At 47.1% G+C, this 13453-nt stretch overlaps 1 protein-coding gene and 1 long non-coding RNA gene across 7 annotated transcripts in view; one reads left to right on the top strand and one right to left on the bottom strand.

Annotated features, from left to right (window-relative positions):
- Positions 1–13453, bottom strand: part of ZDHHC14 (zDHHC palmitoyltransferase 14) — a 220206-nt gene that overhangs the window by 79216 nt on the left and 127537 nt on the right. For all 6 annotated transcript variants that reach the window (XM_039873872.1, XM_039873873.1, XM_039873874.1 and 3 more), the window contains one exon: positions 13050–13210. In XM_039873872.1, the coding sequence (XP_039729806.1) occupies positions 13050–13210 (161 nt within the window). The remainder of the gene's footprint in view (positions 1–13049; positions 13211–13453) is intronic.
- On the top strand, positions 9019–13272 carry LOC120611418 (uncharacterized). Its single transcript, XR_005655180.1, has 2 exons — positions 9019–9252; positions 12024–13272. It is a non-coding gene; the product is annotated as an uncharacterized LOC120611418 (long non-coding RNA).

Here is a 13453-nt window from a genome sequence, read left to right as displayed (position 1 = left end):
CGCAGTGCATCCTATGCACTGCAGTCATCTGTCTTCATTTCCTCTTTGATGTTCCTCTGTTTTTAACTTTTTGGCCATCTGTAAGACAAGGAGAGAGGCCTTGGGAGAAACCAAACCTGCCAACACCTTGATCTTGGACTTGTGGCCTCCGGAACTGTGAGAAAATAAATTTCTGTTGCTTAAAACAAACACAAAAGCCTTCAGTGCTTATACTTGTGTATGCTAGCCTCCAGCTAGCTTCTTTTTTTAAAAAATTATTCTTCCATAGTCCTTAAGATGGGGCCATGCTTAAAATGGATTGATTACTGATAACGATTAATTTTCTAACTAAACGGGCCAGCCAGGAATATTTTTCATTAAATGTCTTGGGTATGTCATCGCAAGATAAGAAATAGCCGCATGAAATTTGAAACATTTTGCACTCCTTGAGAGAAAAATGCAGACATCTCTGCGTAGTCACCAACCCAAAGTTTGTCTAGCTACAGGAGAGGCTGGGAGGGGTCAGACAGCCTCCTGACAACACCAGCCACATTACACGGGTGCCCTGTTCGCGAAATGAAACACGGGTTTCATTTCTCTCTTCTTTTCTGAGAGCTTGACCTTTTGGTCCGTATCATAAGCTTACCACGTGTAATAGCGAAACCCGGTCATTTGCATCTAAGAGAAAATGTGTCTTTTTTTTCTAAAATGGGAGTGGTGGTGGAAAAAGGTGCATCCATGATCTAACATGGACGTGGAGTCATTCAAGGCATGGTGGCACAGAACACGGGAACGGAACACCTGGAGACTGTCCCCTTGTCTGTCACAGGTCTGCCCTGGAATACTAATAATAACTAAATAGCCAGAGAGAAAAGACCACCCCTCCCATCGCACCTCCGGTGGCAGCACCCATAATGCCATGGGGGTTTACAGAGAACGCAAGCGACCACGCCCCAACCCTCTCCTGGCCCAGGTGAGGAGCTGAGAAAAGGTGGACGGCAGCTGCCGACGTTCTGCGTTGCTCTTAGTAACCTTTTCTCTGCACAGTGGTGAGCAGCATCGCAGGGAAGGACATAAAGGGCAGCCCCATCCCAAATACCCACGTCTCACTCGCGGGCTCGGGAAGCCTAGAATTCCAATCTGTTAAGGAGACCTGCACGTCTCGTAGATGGAATTTATAATAACAATCAGATAAAAGGTCTCTGACTCGGAGAGAATATGTGTCATCCTTTTAGAGGAGGCTCAGCCGACATTCTGAGTTCAGCAAAATGGGCCTGAACCATGATATAATTACACAAACTAAACACAAACAAAGGATCAGAGGTCAAGGTTCAGAGTGGGCCTCTTCTCTGGGTGCTTTCAAAACGCAACTGTTCGACACAGGAGTGTTACCTGGATCCAGTCGGAAAGTCCTGGCCTCCCCTGACACTTGGGACGGCCCAACTCCTCCCTCCCAAGGGCATCGTGATACCTGAGTGAGTGCACGACATTCTTGTAAAATAACATACATCATGCACGTCCTCCTGCTAGGATTGTGGCTTTGGAGCAGCCCTTGACCAAGCATGCAGGAGGAGGGCAGTCCCACATTGTCTGGGAGTGACAATGGCTGTGGGTGGCTTCAGGGATCAGCCATCTTTTGGGAGGAAGTGGCAGGCAAGTGTCTCTCATGAGGCAGTGGGAAAGTTTTAAACGTGCTTTGCTGGCACGAGGCACCCAAAGGCTCTGATAATCATGGGATACTGTCCTCAGCCCCTCTGCCCTCAGCCCAAGTGTGAGCTCCGGAAATCTGTGGCCGGTGTTCAATGACAGCTACCTAGATCCGGGGCTCTATGCAGAGAGAGGTTCGCTCGGTCATAACCTGTGATGCTGGCCCCCAAAACGAAGACCATGGGCTGCTTCCCTAGGCTGAGTCCACCCCAGCTCATTTGGTCCAGGTGTTATTCTTATCTAAGTGTCTCAAGGAATTTCCCATGTGGGTCACTACCCTATATCTTAACAAACGGACCACGGGAAGACGATCCACCCATTCCCCAGTGGTCCCCCTGAGATGGTGAATCTTGTGGTTGTTCCGCGCTCCGGAGACGCTCGACTCTGCCTTCAGATAAACACATATGAGGGGAAAGATCTCAAAGGAGAAACTGCGTCTCTGACTCGGGGCTTCTCAAAGTGCAGCCTCCTGCCCAGCATCATCAGCAACCCCCAGGAATTGGTTGGAAATGCAAATGACCGGGCCTCACCCTCAACCTACGACCCACTGACTCTGAAACTCTGGACGTGGGACCAGTGATCACCGTGAACAGGCGTGAACAGACTCAAGCCTAAGAGCCTGTGGCCTAATCAAACAGCGTGGAATTTGACCCTAAGCATTAACCATAATAATGAGTCTGTTCAGGTATTTCAGATGATCCCAATGTTTATAATGTCACAATTGCACGGATGGAAATCAGGAGGGGAAGAAGAAAGAAGAAGAAGAAACCTGTCTGGCCTAACTCGCCATCATCCGGCGCTGAGGGGACGCTGCCCTGCCCGTGTCTCAGGCAGCGGTTCTCGGCCTCCGAACTCCCCCACGAGGAACGAAACGACCGTTGCTCTGTCTCCCGAGACTCAGACCTGAGTTTCGTAGGGCGCAGGAGGGAAAAGGAGACATATACCAAACCGGGGGTGAATCCCCACTCTACCAAACCGGGGGTGAATCCCCACTCTACCAAACCGGGGGTGAATCCCCACTCTACCACTCTAGCATTTAATCCTAAAGCAGGCAGGAAACAGGTCACTTCGAAAGCAAACAGTGACTTGGTTTGACCAAGTGTCGGAGGGTGATGACTGCGATCTAGTTTCATTGATCTCACAGACCCCAAAGATGATACTTCAATAAGGATCTAGGCTCGCAGAGGACAAAGGCACGTAAGGGATGCGGGGCATCGACGACAGTCAGCGATGAGCAGAGAAGCAGAGACAGAGCATTGTCAGCGGATCCCCGTCCGGACTCCAGCCACGAACCCCGTGTTACGAAGCGGGGTGTGAGACGGCTCTTCCCAGGAAAACTTCGGGGGACACCTACTGCCCTACCTCTGGTCTCCTGCCCCGTGTGGCTGTGGCCGTGGCCGGGGGCCCGGGGCCTGCACCTGCCTGGCCTCCTCGGGCCCCTCCCAGCGGAGACCCCGCCAGGCCTCCTGGCCCTGGTGCTCTTCCTTCCCCCTCGCCGAGTCTCTGTTTCCCTTCGTTCCTCAGATGCCCTTCCTGCCCCTCTACACTTGCAATAAGAAAATGCCTCCCACTTCCAAGCATGGAGAGCCTGCCCGCTCTTCCGATTGACCTCCTCCACTGGGGGGTTTCTCTCCTGAAGAGCCATGTTCACCCACCTCCTCCTCACGCCCAGCACTCCCCAGTGCCTCCTCTGCCCAGAGCACCCTGCTGAGTCTGGGGTGAAGCGCCTTATCTCTGACTTCCCTCCGAAACCCTCCTGGCAGACGGGCTCACTCCTTCACTCAAAGGAGCTACTGTTTCGTCACCTTCGTCTACCCTCCCAAGAGCACCAGTGAAAGTAATAACGATCGTAATACTCCAGGGAGTTACTTAAACATCACTTACTTTACGGCACCTACAGATTACTCATTGAGACAAGGCTTCTCATTCTAAAATTATTAACAGCAGGCGTCATTTCTTCTAAGGAGGTGAACATGCTAAATAACCTTCTAAAGTACTTGGGCTCCTGGGTTTTCATGGTCAAGCAGAGGAGGAAAGATTTATTCCTAGAATCACAGGATGGGAACACTGCAACAGAACTTCGCAGTCAGGAGGGATATTGTGCATGCAGTGAAATCGAGGCCCAGAGAGCTTAAAACGCTTCTCAGGATCACACAGCAAGTGGAAGAGGTGAGATCTGAGATCAGCTTCGAGCCTGTGCCTGTAACCATAGAGTTTACTGAAAATAAAAACATATATGGACTTTGAAATAGGTAAAGCACTATCTAAGGAGAGGGTATTTATTAATAGCTATTATTCATAAGTAGTGATAAAGAATAAGATGCCACATACAGGTGACTCTGTAGCGGGGTTACTACATGGAATACTCTAAAAGTAAATGCATCCGTAGTTTGCCACACTCCTGAGAGCTGAGGAGAGGAAGCTGACACTGACCGTTGGAGAGGAAGGTCACAGGTTCAGTCGCCAGTCATGGCGGTCACAGGCGAGAAGCGGAAAGGCATTAGGGCTGAGCTTCTCAGCAGTCTTGTTTAAAACGCAGGTTCCGGTACAGGAGGTGGGCTGGGGCTGGAGGTTCTGTTTTTCTAACAAGCTTCCTGGTGATGTCGATGGGCTCTTCCAGGGGCCTCGGCTTGAGCAGCTAGGATTTAGGAATTCCGTTTCATAAGCGAAAAAGTCCAAGGAGAGGTGTAGGACCCGGAAGTGGAGTCGGGCCCCCAGGGCCGGAGTCCCAGGGCTGTCACTGACGGGCTCTGTGTGAGCACGGGTGGATTTGTACCTGTTTCTCTCTGAGCCCCAGTCAACTGGTCTGTAAACAAAGGAAGTTGTCCAGCATGATCTCCATGATTGCTGGAATATTCTGTGACTCAGAGCACTGTAGCAGACCAGCAAATCTGGAGCCAGAAAGCCCTTTTATTAGACTGAGGCGGCTCTCTCAGTGCCCTGAGCTGGGTAAGGCTGGGCCTTTAATGACCATGCTCCAGACCACTTGCTCCTTCCTTTGGCCATATTCTTGGACCACGTGGTCCCAATTTTCCACCCTCTTCATGCCACTTGATCCTTTATTTCCCTTCCCTGTGGCCTCTGGCTTCCCCTGCTCCCTCGCAGCTGACCTTTTCCACACCCTGGTTATTTCATCATCCTGCCCCTCCTGTGGCCTCGTATATGAGGACTGATTATAATTATAGTACATTTCTTTTTTTCCAAAGTGAAGCACATCAACATTGCTCTATGCCATCATTTTGCTGATTTAACACAAGCTCTTTAAAGAATATGACATTGGTGCAGTGACACACACACACACACACACACACACACACACACAGAGAGAGAGAGAGAGAGAGAGAGATGTCCTCTTATCTGAAACGCTTTTAGGGAGTTTATCAGTTCTATAGAAAAGATTCCGATCTGTACATGCGAACATATATGTCAGTCACATCTTCCACGGTACTGAGAGAGACGCCCAGTAGATTCGGGATGGGAAATATGGAGATCACGAAAATACCTACGTGGATTTAGGAATTTAGATTCCTAGGCTTAGTGCAGTGTGAGTGCGAAAGTGTGATCTCATCAAGTTAGATAGTCTCCCCGTCTCGATTTCTCTTCCTGTAAGGAGGAGGAAAATACCACTTGCCACCCACAAAGCTATCTGGAGGACTGTGAGGACATCTGCGAAGGGCATGCATAATAGAGAGGGGTCATGGGTGGTTTTCGATGTCAGTATCATCCCCCCCGCTCCAAACATCACACAGGAAACATTCTAACCTCACAAACAAGTAAACTCATTTGCATCAGAAACGGGCTTCAGTTCCAACACGTGGTACCTTCCTACAAATTTGGATTTGTATAGGAAGAAGAAATCGTATATACGCTTCAATGAACTTCCTGGATGAAAAACATCCATCCTTCTAAATCCTTTGGAAAAACAAAACCTCTGGCTCCTCCCTTCCCTCAGAACTAGACCTTTCAAAATCTTGTGGTATTTCCCCAAATACCATAATTTTGAATTGTGACATCTGGTTTCCAGCTCTCCCAGGCTGGGATTTTTTTTTTTTTTTTTAAAGAGACAATCAGGAATGCTGGCTTTCTGAGCCACCAGCCTGCATCTGTGTGAGACACTCACTGCCTACCTTTCCTTGGCATCAGTAACCACTAGATGATTCTAGCATTTTCTCCTGAACAAGGAATCTACTTTTCCTTTTTATTCCTAGAATGCCAGTTTCTTCAAAAACCTTTGTCTTTCCCGGAAGGCATTTCAGACATGGTGGGGGTGCCCCCACCCCGCACTTGCCTTAGCTCTTTCACGAGCATCGTGGGACATCTTGACGTCACTGAAAGTCCCACTGGACAAAAGGTCCCTGTACCGTCAGGCAGCTCCACGAGGGGCACTGGACAGTCTGAAATGTCCCTGTAGTTCTTCCTTCTCTGCTCACTTGGGCCCAGGATTTGAGAGCCAGGCCCTCTAGCCACAGAGTGCTGGACCCGGCTCTCTACGTCTAAGCATGGATATGATGGAGAGACGCAGCTGAAGGGACAGACGGCTTGGAGGGCTGGATGGTGCGGACTTCTGCGGGGGGAGAGAGAACACACCGGAAGTGCTACCTGCCCCAGCAAGCCCAGCAGTCTCCGGCTCAGGGCCTGGCTGCCCAAGGCAACTGGATGGTGGGTGGTCCCCTGCAGTGGTTAAGAGCCCGGGGTGTGACACAGGCAGAAGGACCTGCATTAGGCTCCCAGCTCCAGCCTAATGACCTTTGGCAAATCACTTTCCTTTCTGAGCACCAGCTTTCTCAGAAATGAAATAGGAACTAAACATCACTGAGAGGCTGTTGTGAGTATTAAATGAGATCATCATGGAAAGAGCTTAGCCTGATGCCTGGCACGAGAGAAGCGCTTAATGAAAAATAGCTATTAATAGGATTCTACCTGTTCATAGTGGACCAATAAACCAATTACTTTACAGGAAAAGCACAGGGAATATTTCACTTTAATGGACACAGGTAAATGCTTAAGCTGGTGCAGGAAGAGAGTCCAAAAGCTGATGAAATGGCATCGCGGGAACTCTGGGAGACGGGGCTGAGAGCGACAGAGAGCGGGGAGAGGACGATGGAGGTGGGAGGGGCCGCACCCGGGAGGGGGCCCCGCCCAGGCGGGGTGGGGCTTCAACGCTGAGCAGCGTGCTGGGGCCTCTGGACGTCCACAAGATGCCGAAGTGACCGCCACAAACAAATTACACAAAGGATAAATCGTGGTAATTTTGCAGGTGAGTAGGGGGGTGCAAATAAGGACTGGGGGTCAGAAAATGTCACCTTTTGAAAAAGAAAACTGGCAAAAATCAATCCAATTAACCACCTATGACGCCTCTCCCCTCCCCCCCCTTTTTTCCTCCTTTTTTTAGTATGTTCAGCAGTGTGGACATCGAGTGTAAAGTACACAAAGTGACTGCAAAGTGTATGGATTTAATCACAGATCAACCGCAGACAACAGAATCATCACGAGGCAGAAAATAAACCGTCAAATTTTAAAGCAATTTTATGGTGACTATTACCATGAGAAGTAACCAACACAAAAAAAGACATCAATAATGGCTTAAAAAAATTCACATGGTAAAAAAAGTAAATCTCCAGGAAAATTTGTCTTTGTAGAAATAATAGTTCTATAAGAAAATTCATAATGGTAACTTTCATGATATAAAAGAGCCAGATTAATAAAAAAAAAATCTTAGTTATAAATCTTATGCAGAAAAAGAAGTTACTCTAATAAAATTAATTTTAGTAAAATGAAAATAGAAACAGGGAAAAACGGGAGAGAGTTTTTAGCTTTGCAATAGAGAAAACTGATTAAGGTCTTAAATTGGCATAGCAGTGTTCCCAGAAAGTATTTTCTTGGACAAAAAACTATCAGTATTGCTAAAATTCCAAGCATAATGTTTCTATTCTTAAGCACAGAGTTAGGATGTCTCTGGAGAGAACATGCTAGCAAGTGGAGCTGGCGGTGGAAGCTTCTGGTTCCCGGGGATCTGGGACGGTGCGGGCTTGTGTGGCCGGCTGACAAGGGTCGAGAAGCCACACTTCCTAAACATCTCCAGAGGAGACGCAGTCCAAGGACTAACTTGGGAAATAATGAAAGATAAACTTTAGTCTTAGAAACGGTGATTGGTTCTGTGCATTACAAGAAAAACTGGTGGATGAGAATTTAACCAAAGACTGGGGGTGAGACAGGGAGGAAAGGAGAGAGACAGAGAGAAGAGAGACACCACAGGTACTTGCATGCACACGCACGCGCACACACACATGCACACGCACGCGCACACACACATGCACGCGCACGCGCACATGCAGCAGAAGGATTCTAGCCAGCCAGGACAGGTCCAGAGTGGAGGCAACGATTCTTCAGATTCTGCCACTTTTGAAAGCTGACTTTTGAAAAGACCGGCCAGCTTTTTTTGATTGACTCAGCTCTCACCAAGCAAACATTAGATCACTTCTCGGTGTCAGGGTTACCTTGACACTGGAGAGTGTTTCCTAAGTAACCGGACTTGTCCTGGGAGCCTCAGAGGCAGGCGCATCCACAGCTCAGCCTGTGGTTGTTGCCCATGGTTGCTGCCCCTGACTTTGCATCCTCAGAACTGTTGATGGGCTGGGAAGAGATGATGCACGTGGACCATAGTGGAGGTAGGATGGCTGCTTTCCCGTTTCGATCCCTGGAAAGGCCTATCCCTAATTGAAACAAGATACTTTGGTCCCAAATCAGTCGCTTAGTATCTGATTGTCCCTGAGTGAATTGAAAAGATTGAGTTTCTGAAACTGTAATCTCCAAGCAGGATTCCAGCAACTCCAGCGAGACCTCCCTGGACCCCTGATGCCATTCTTTGCTGTCTTTTTAGCTGCAACATAAGTTATTGGGAAAGTTCTTTCAGAAAAATGAAGGGTAAGGCATTTCTGGAGACTTGTAACAGACTCTGAGACACACAGCCTCCTCCTCACCACCCACTCCTCTCCAGAAGGCTGAAGATGGGGAAGCTGTTTAGATCCTTGGCAAATCTTCAATAAAGTATTCAGATTTTTGGTGTCAAGTGGCTTTTATGGGCTTCTATCAGTAGAGGTATACCACAGATGATTAGAATGAACAACCCTAATAATAAAAAGTTTCCCAATCTGATTTTCAATCTTTCCTTCTTTAGTTAGCTAGCAAGGAATAAACGTGCTAAGATTTCATTGAAACATAATCTTATTTCCACAGGCAAGTAATACATGGGAGGACATCTTATGAAGTATCAGACCTGGGTGGTACCAGCTCTGCCATTTATTCCTACCCTGTGTCAGGTCGCTTCTTATGACAATATATTCTTGTAGAAGGTGAAGGGAGGATGGTGGGAAAAGAGAATTTCTCTTCAAAAAATACAACCATTTACTGAGCTAACCCTGACGACCTTACAGGATATGTGCCATTATCACTCTTTACAGATAAGAACAGGAAGGGGGAAACAGAAGGAGGACACAGAGGGGTGACACAGAGGGGTGACGTCTACAAAGTGTACGATGAGCCTAAAGTCACACAACTAGAGAACGGGTGAGCCCTTCCGATCTTTCTTCTATTCTATTCCTCCTCCTCTTTCCTCCTTTCCTTCTGAGTTTTACTGTGGTGAAACTTACATACCACAACAGTTATCCATTATAAGTGTACGATAGATACATTTTCAGTAAATTTATCAGATTATGCAGCCATCACCACAATCTGATTTTAGATCGTTTTTGTTATTCCAAAAAGTTCTCCCATGTCTGTGTCGATCCTCACTCCTACCCCCAGCCCGGGCAAGCACTGATCTGCTTTCTGTCTCTAAAGATTTGCCTTATCTGGACATTTCATATCAATGGAATTGCACAATGCGTAGTCTTTGATCTGGCGTCTTTCAGGTTGCATAATGTTTCTGAGGTTCATCCGTGTTGTCACATATGTTGACACTTTGCTCTTTGTTATTGCTAAACAGTGTCTCGTGTGTGGATATCCCAAATACTGCTCACCAGTTCACCCACTGGTGAACTCCTGGGTCGCTTCCAGTTCTTGGCTCTTAGGTATAATGCACATACAAGGGCATCTGTTCGCATACCTTTTGGATATGCACCTCAGGGGGAGAACTGTTGAGTCATACGGTACCTCTGTGTTTAACTTCTTGAGGGGTTTGGAGGAACTGTTTTCCAAAGTGGCTGCATCATTTTACACTCCCGCCGGTGATGCATGAAGCTTCCCATTTCTTCACATCCTCAGCAACATTTGTTATTGTCCATCTTTCTAATTAGAGCCACTCATGGTGGGTGTGAAGTGGTACTTCATTGTGGATTTGATTCGCATATCCCTAATAATGAATTACATCGAGCAGTTTTTCATGTGCTTATTGGCCTCAAGATACCTTCTTTGGAAAAATGTTGTGTTCGAATCCTTTACTCATTTTTAGAGGCGTTGTCTTATTTTTGAATTGTAACAGATCTTTATATATTCTAGATATAAAAACGAGATAATTTATCCGATATATGATTTGCAAATATTTTCTCCCAATCTGTAGCTTGTCATCTCATTTTCTTATGGTGTCTTTTGAAGAACTCACGTTTTAAATCTGATGAAATTCAATTGATCATTTCGTCCTCTTACAGAGCATACTTTTGGTGTCATATCTAAGAACTCTGGGCCTAACCCGAGGTCACAAAAATTTTCTCCTATGTTTTCATCGACAGTTTGATAGTTTTAGCTCTTATATTTAGGTCTCTGATGCATTTTGAATGAACTTTTGTGTATGGTGCGAGGTAAAAATTCGAATTCATCTCTTTACATATGGACAACCAATCTCTTTATTTATTATGGGTTCTTCAGATTTTCTATTTCTTCTTGAGTCTTTTTTTCTTTTCTTCTTCATCCTCTTCATAAAGTTAAAATCCTTTTTTTAAATTTCTGTAGGGTCAATGGCGATGCTCCTGCTTTCACTCCTAATTTTGGTAATTTGTATATTCTCTCTTTTGCGGGGGAGGGGACAGCATGGTACAGGTCTGTCGATTTTGTTGATCTCAAAGAACTAGCTTTCGGTATCACTCACATTCTCCATATTCCATTTCACTAATTTCCACTCTTTAATACTCCCTTAGTACCGCTGACTTTGTTTATTTGCTCTTCTTTCTCTCATTTGTTGAGGTGAAAGTTTCAGTTATTGTTTTTTTACGTACTCCACTCCAAATCAAGTCGGCCCCTCCGACAGGGAGGCTGCCGGTATTCAGGGCTTGCCCTGACCGGGTCGACTTCAGGTTGGGGACCAGAGCCGCTTCAGGTGAGAATGCTACAGAGACCCACTATTCTCACCTGAAGTTCAGTAACTCTTCACCCATAACCATCTCTCATGGTTATAGTCGGATTCCAGAGCCATGAGTTGATTGTTTCTGACTATTTCGTCCAGTTTTGTCATTATCTTTTGGGGAGAGGATGTGTCAGGCTCGTCATTTCTGCCACGCCAAAGTCCTGCTTCTAAAGCCCCTCTTCTCTCCTTCACAGGAAATGACATTTGGTTTCATCCCTTACCCCATCTGCTTCTCACAGAATCTGTGTCTCAGGGCAGTATGGGGGCCAAGCTGGTTTAAAAAAAAAAAACACTTATGTTGAAAAATACTTCTCTGAGCAAAAAAAAAAAATTGAATGCACTTGAGTGAATTGCTCACAACATCCTCAATATTTATAAGGAAGAATGGAAACTGTGCCTCCGAGAACCTGCATTTATAATAGAGAATTCCATTGGCACTCTTTATCAACCACTTTGTAAGAAAGGCAGAAAACGGGTTCCTAATCTTGCTGATCTGACAGACGCTCCTCGCAGGCACTGTGAGGTGGGGTAGGAAGCAGAATCACAGCGGATGCTGAAGGGAGAGCGGGCCTCTGTGGGTCCAGCAGTTTCAACCTACGTGCTAATGTGATGCGGGCGGAGACTACGCAGCTTCCAGAAGCCAGGTTCTGTCCCTGGAAGGGAAATGGGCCTGATCTTCCTCTCGTCCCTCTGGCATGACAACTGGGAAGGAACAGGGCTGGGACCCAGGGGACGTGAGTTCGAGGCTCTGGCTCTGCCACTTTCTCCCATTTAACCTCTTTGGGGCTAAGTTTGCTTATTTGTAAGGTGGGTGTAATAATAAAGCCCTCCTCATACACTTGTTTGGAAGTGGTCAAGTTCAATGATATTCTTTACAAATTATTAATGTGCTATAAATGTAAGGCTTTAAATTATGAATGAGTGCCCTGTCTTGAACGCCCAAGATGCAATGACTGAGAAAGGCACTGCTGATCCTCCTTCCCCTTGTTCTCTGCCTCAGGACACAAGAAGGCTGCTGCCCAGGAGACTACGCACCATACGTTCCCACCATTGCTCCCTTTCCACGAGACGGGGGTGAAGGATGGAGGCAGATGCTCAGAGAAGCATACAACCGTGTTTCAGAACTTGGGGATGGTAGACAGGATGGTCTTTCTATAAAGACCCACACTTGTATCTCTTTATACTGTGGAAACGGGGGTCTTTAGGCTGAGTGAGACGGAGAAGGAAAGCCCTGGTTGCTGGAGGAACACGGTCAGAACCATCTGTGTTAAATGACTTCTCACGCCCAAACCTTACATTCACACCGAGTCATCACGGCCCCTCCATCACGCCTGTCAAATCATCAGTGCACTACAGAAAAGCTCCACATGCACAAGGGAAAACTTTTAACAGCAGTACAAAGCTCTCTTTTTAATTATATAAAAGGACTTTAAAAGTTTGTCATGCGAGCACTTAGGATTTGTTTTAATGTCTTTAAAATGGAATCGTAGTAGACTTTTTATCCTAAGATTCCAATATCTAAGGAAAAATAAAGCTATTTGTCTCAATATCCATCACAACTATATATCTTTGTTATGCCGCAGTAAAGGAGATTCTGGACCCTAGCCTGGATAAATAAGACGGCGGTGTAAGACGGAACTTTCCCAGCTTTATATTATGGACACTAGTGTCAGGCTACTGTGATTGTAAAGGGGGACAGAGAGCAGCCACCGACAACTACAGAGGTCCCTTCGGACTTGGACACTGGGGTTTTGTGGAAACATCAGAAAACAGAGCTCCATGGAGGCACCTTGGCTGATGGCAGCACCAGGTCACCTCGCCTCTGGCCCGCCGGCCCCTCAGCCTTACTCTGGACACTTTATATCCCTACTCCGGTCATCCAGCCGCTTGGGGGACTCCTCCCCGGTCACTCGTCACTGTCCAGTGCCCTGCCCATCCTGCACGGGCACCGCGGCCTGTCCTGCCATGCTGTGGCTGAGCGCAGGTGGGAAGGGACCGGAGGCTAAGGGCAGGCCTTCGAGGTTACCTATTTGCCTTTCCAGGTCGGCGGCTTCATCAGGCGTGGCTCGAGGAAGGACTCCAGGGTCGCTGAAGCTGGTGCGGAGCAGGGTCCCCATCACAAAGAAGAACAGAATGCCACCAACCACGGGGATGGCCGGGGTGATTTTCACCGCTAGGTACGGGCAGCTGCCAACAGATTGGGAAGGCAGGAGGGGAGGGGAAAAAAAAAGAAAGATAATGTCAGTAATCAACAGTAAGCAGTCTACACTTTCCAAGACGCCGAAAGCTGCTTTGGAGAAGCAAAATTGATATCCATTAAAAATTCATCTATGCTAAGCATTTACATTTGGGGATTCTCTCTCATGGACCATTTAACCCTCACTTTCCAGCCACAGCAACCCAGGCCGTCTGCTGCCACGCTGCTACCCA

The sequence above is a fragment of the Pteropus medius genome, unplaced genomic scaffold (assembly GCF_902729225.1).
Source record: "Pteropus medius unplaced genomic scaffold, Ma_sr-lr_union100, whole genome shotgun sequence".
NCBI lineage: Eukaryota > Metazoa > Chordata > Mammalia > Chiroptera > Pteropodidae > Pteropus > Pteropus medius.
The sequence above is the reverse complement of the archived record's forward strand: the minus strand, read 5'-3'. Positions and strand labels throughout refer to the sequence as shown.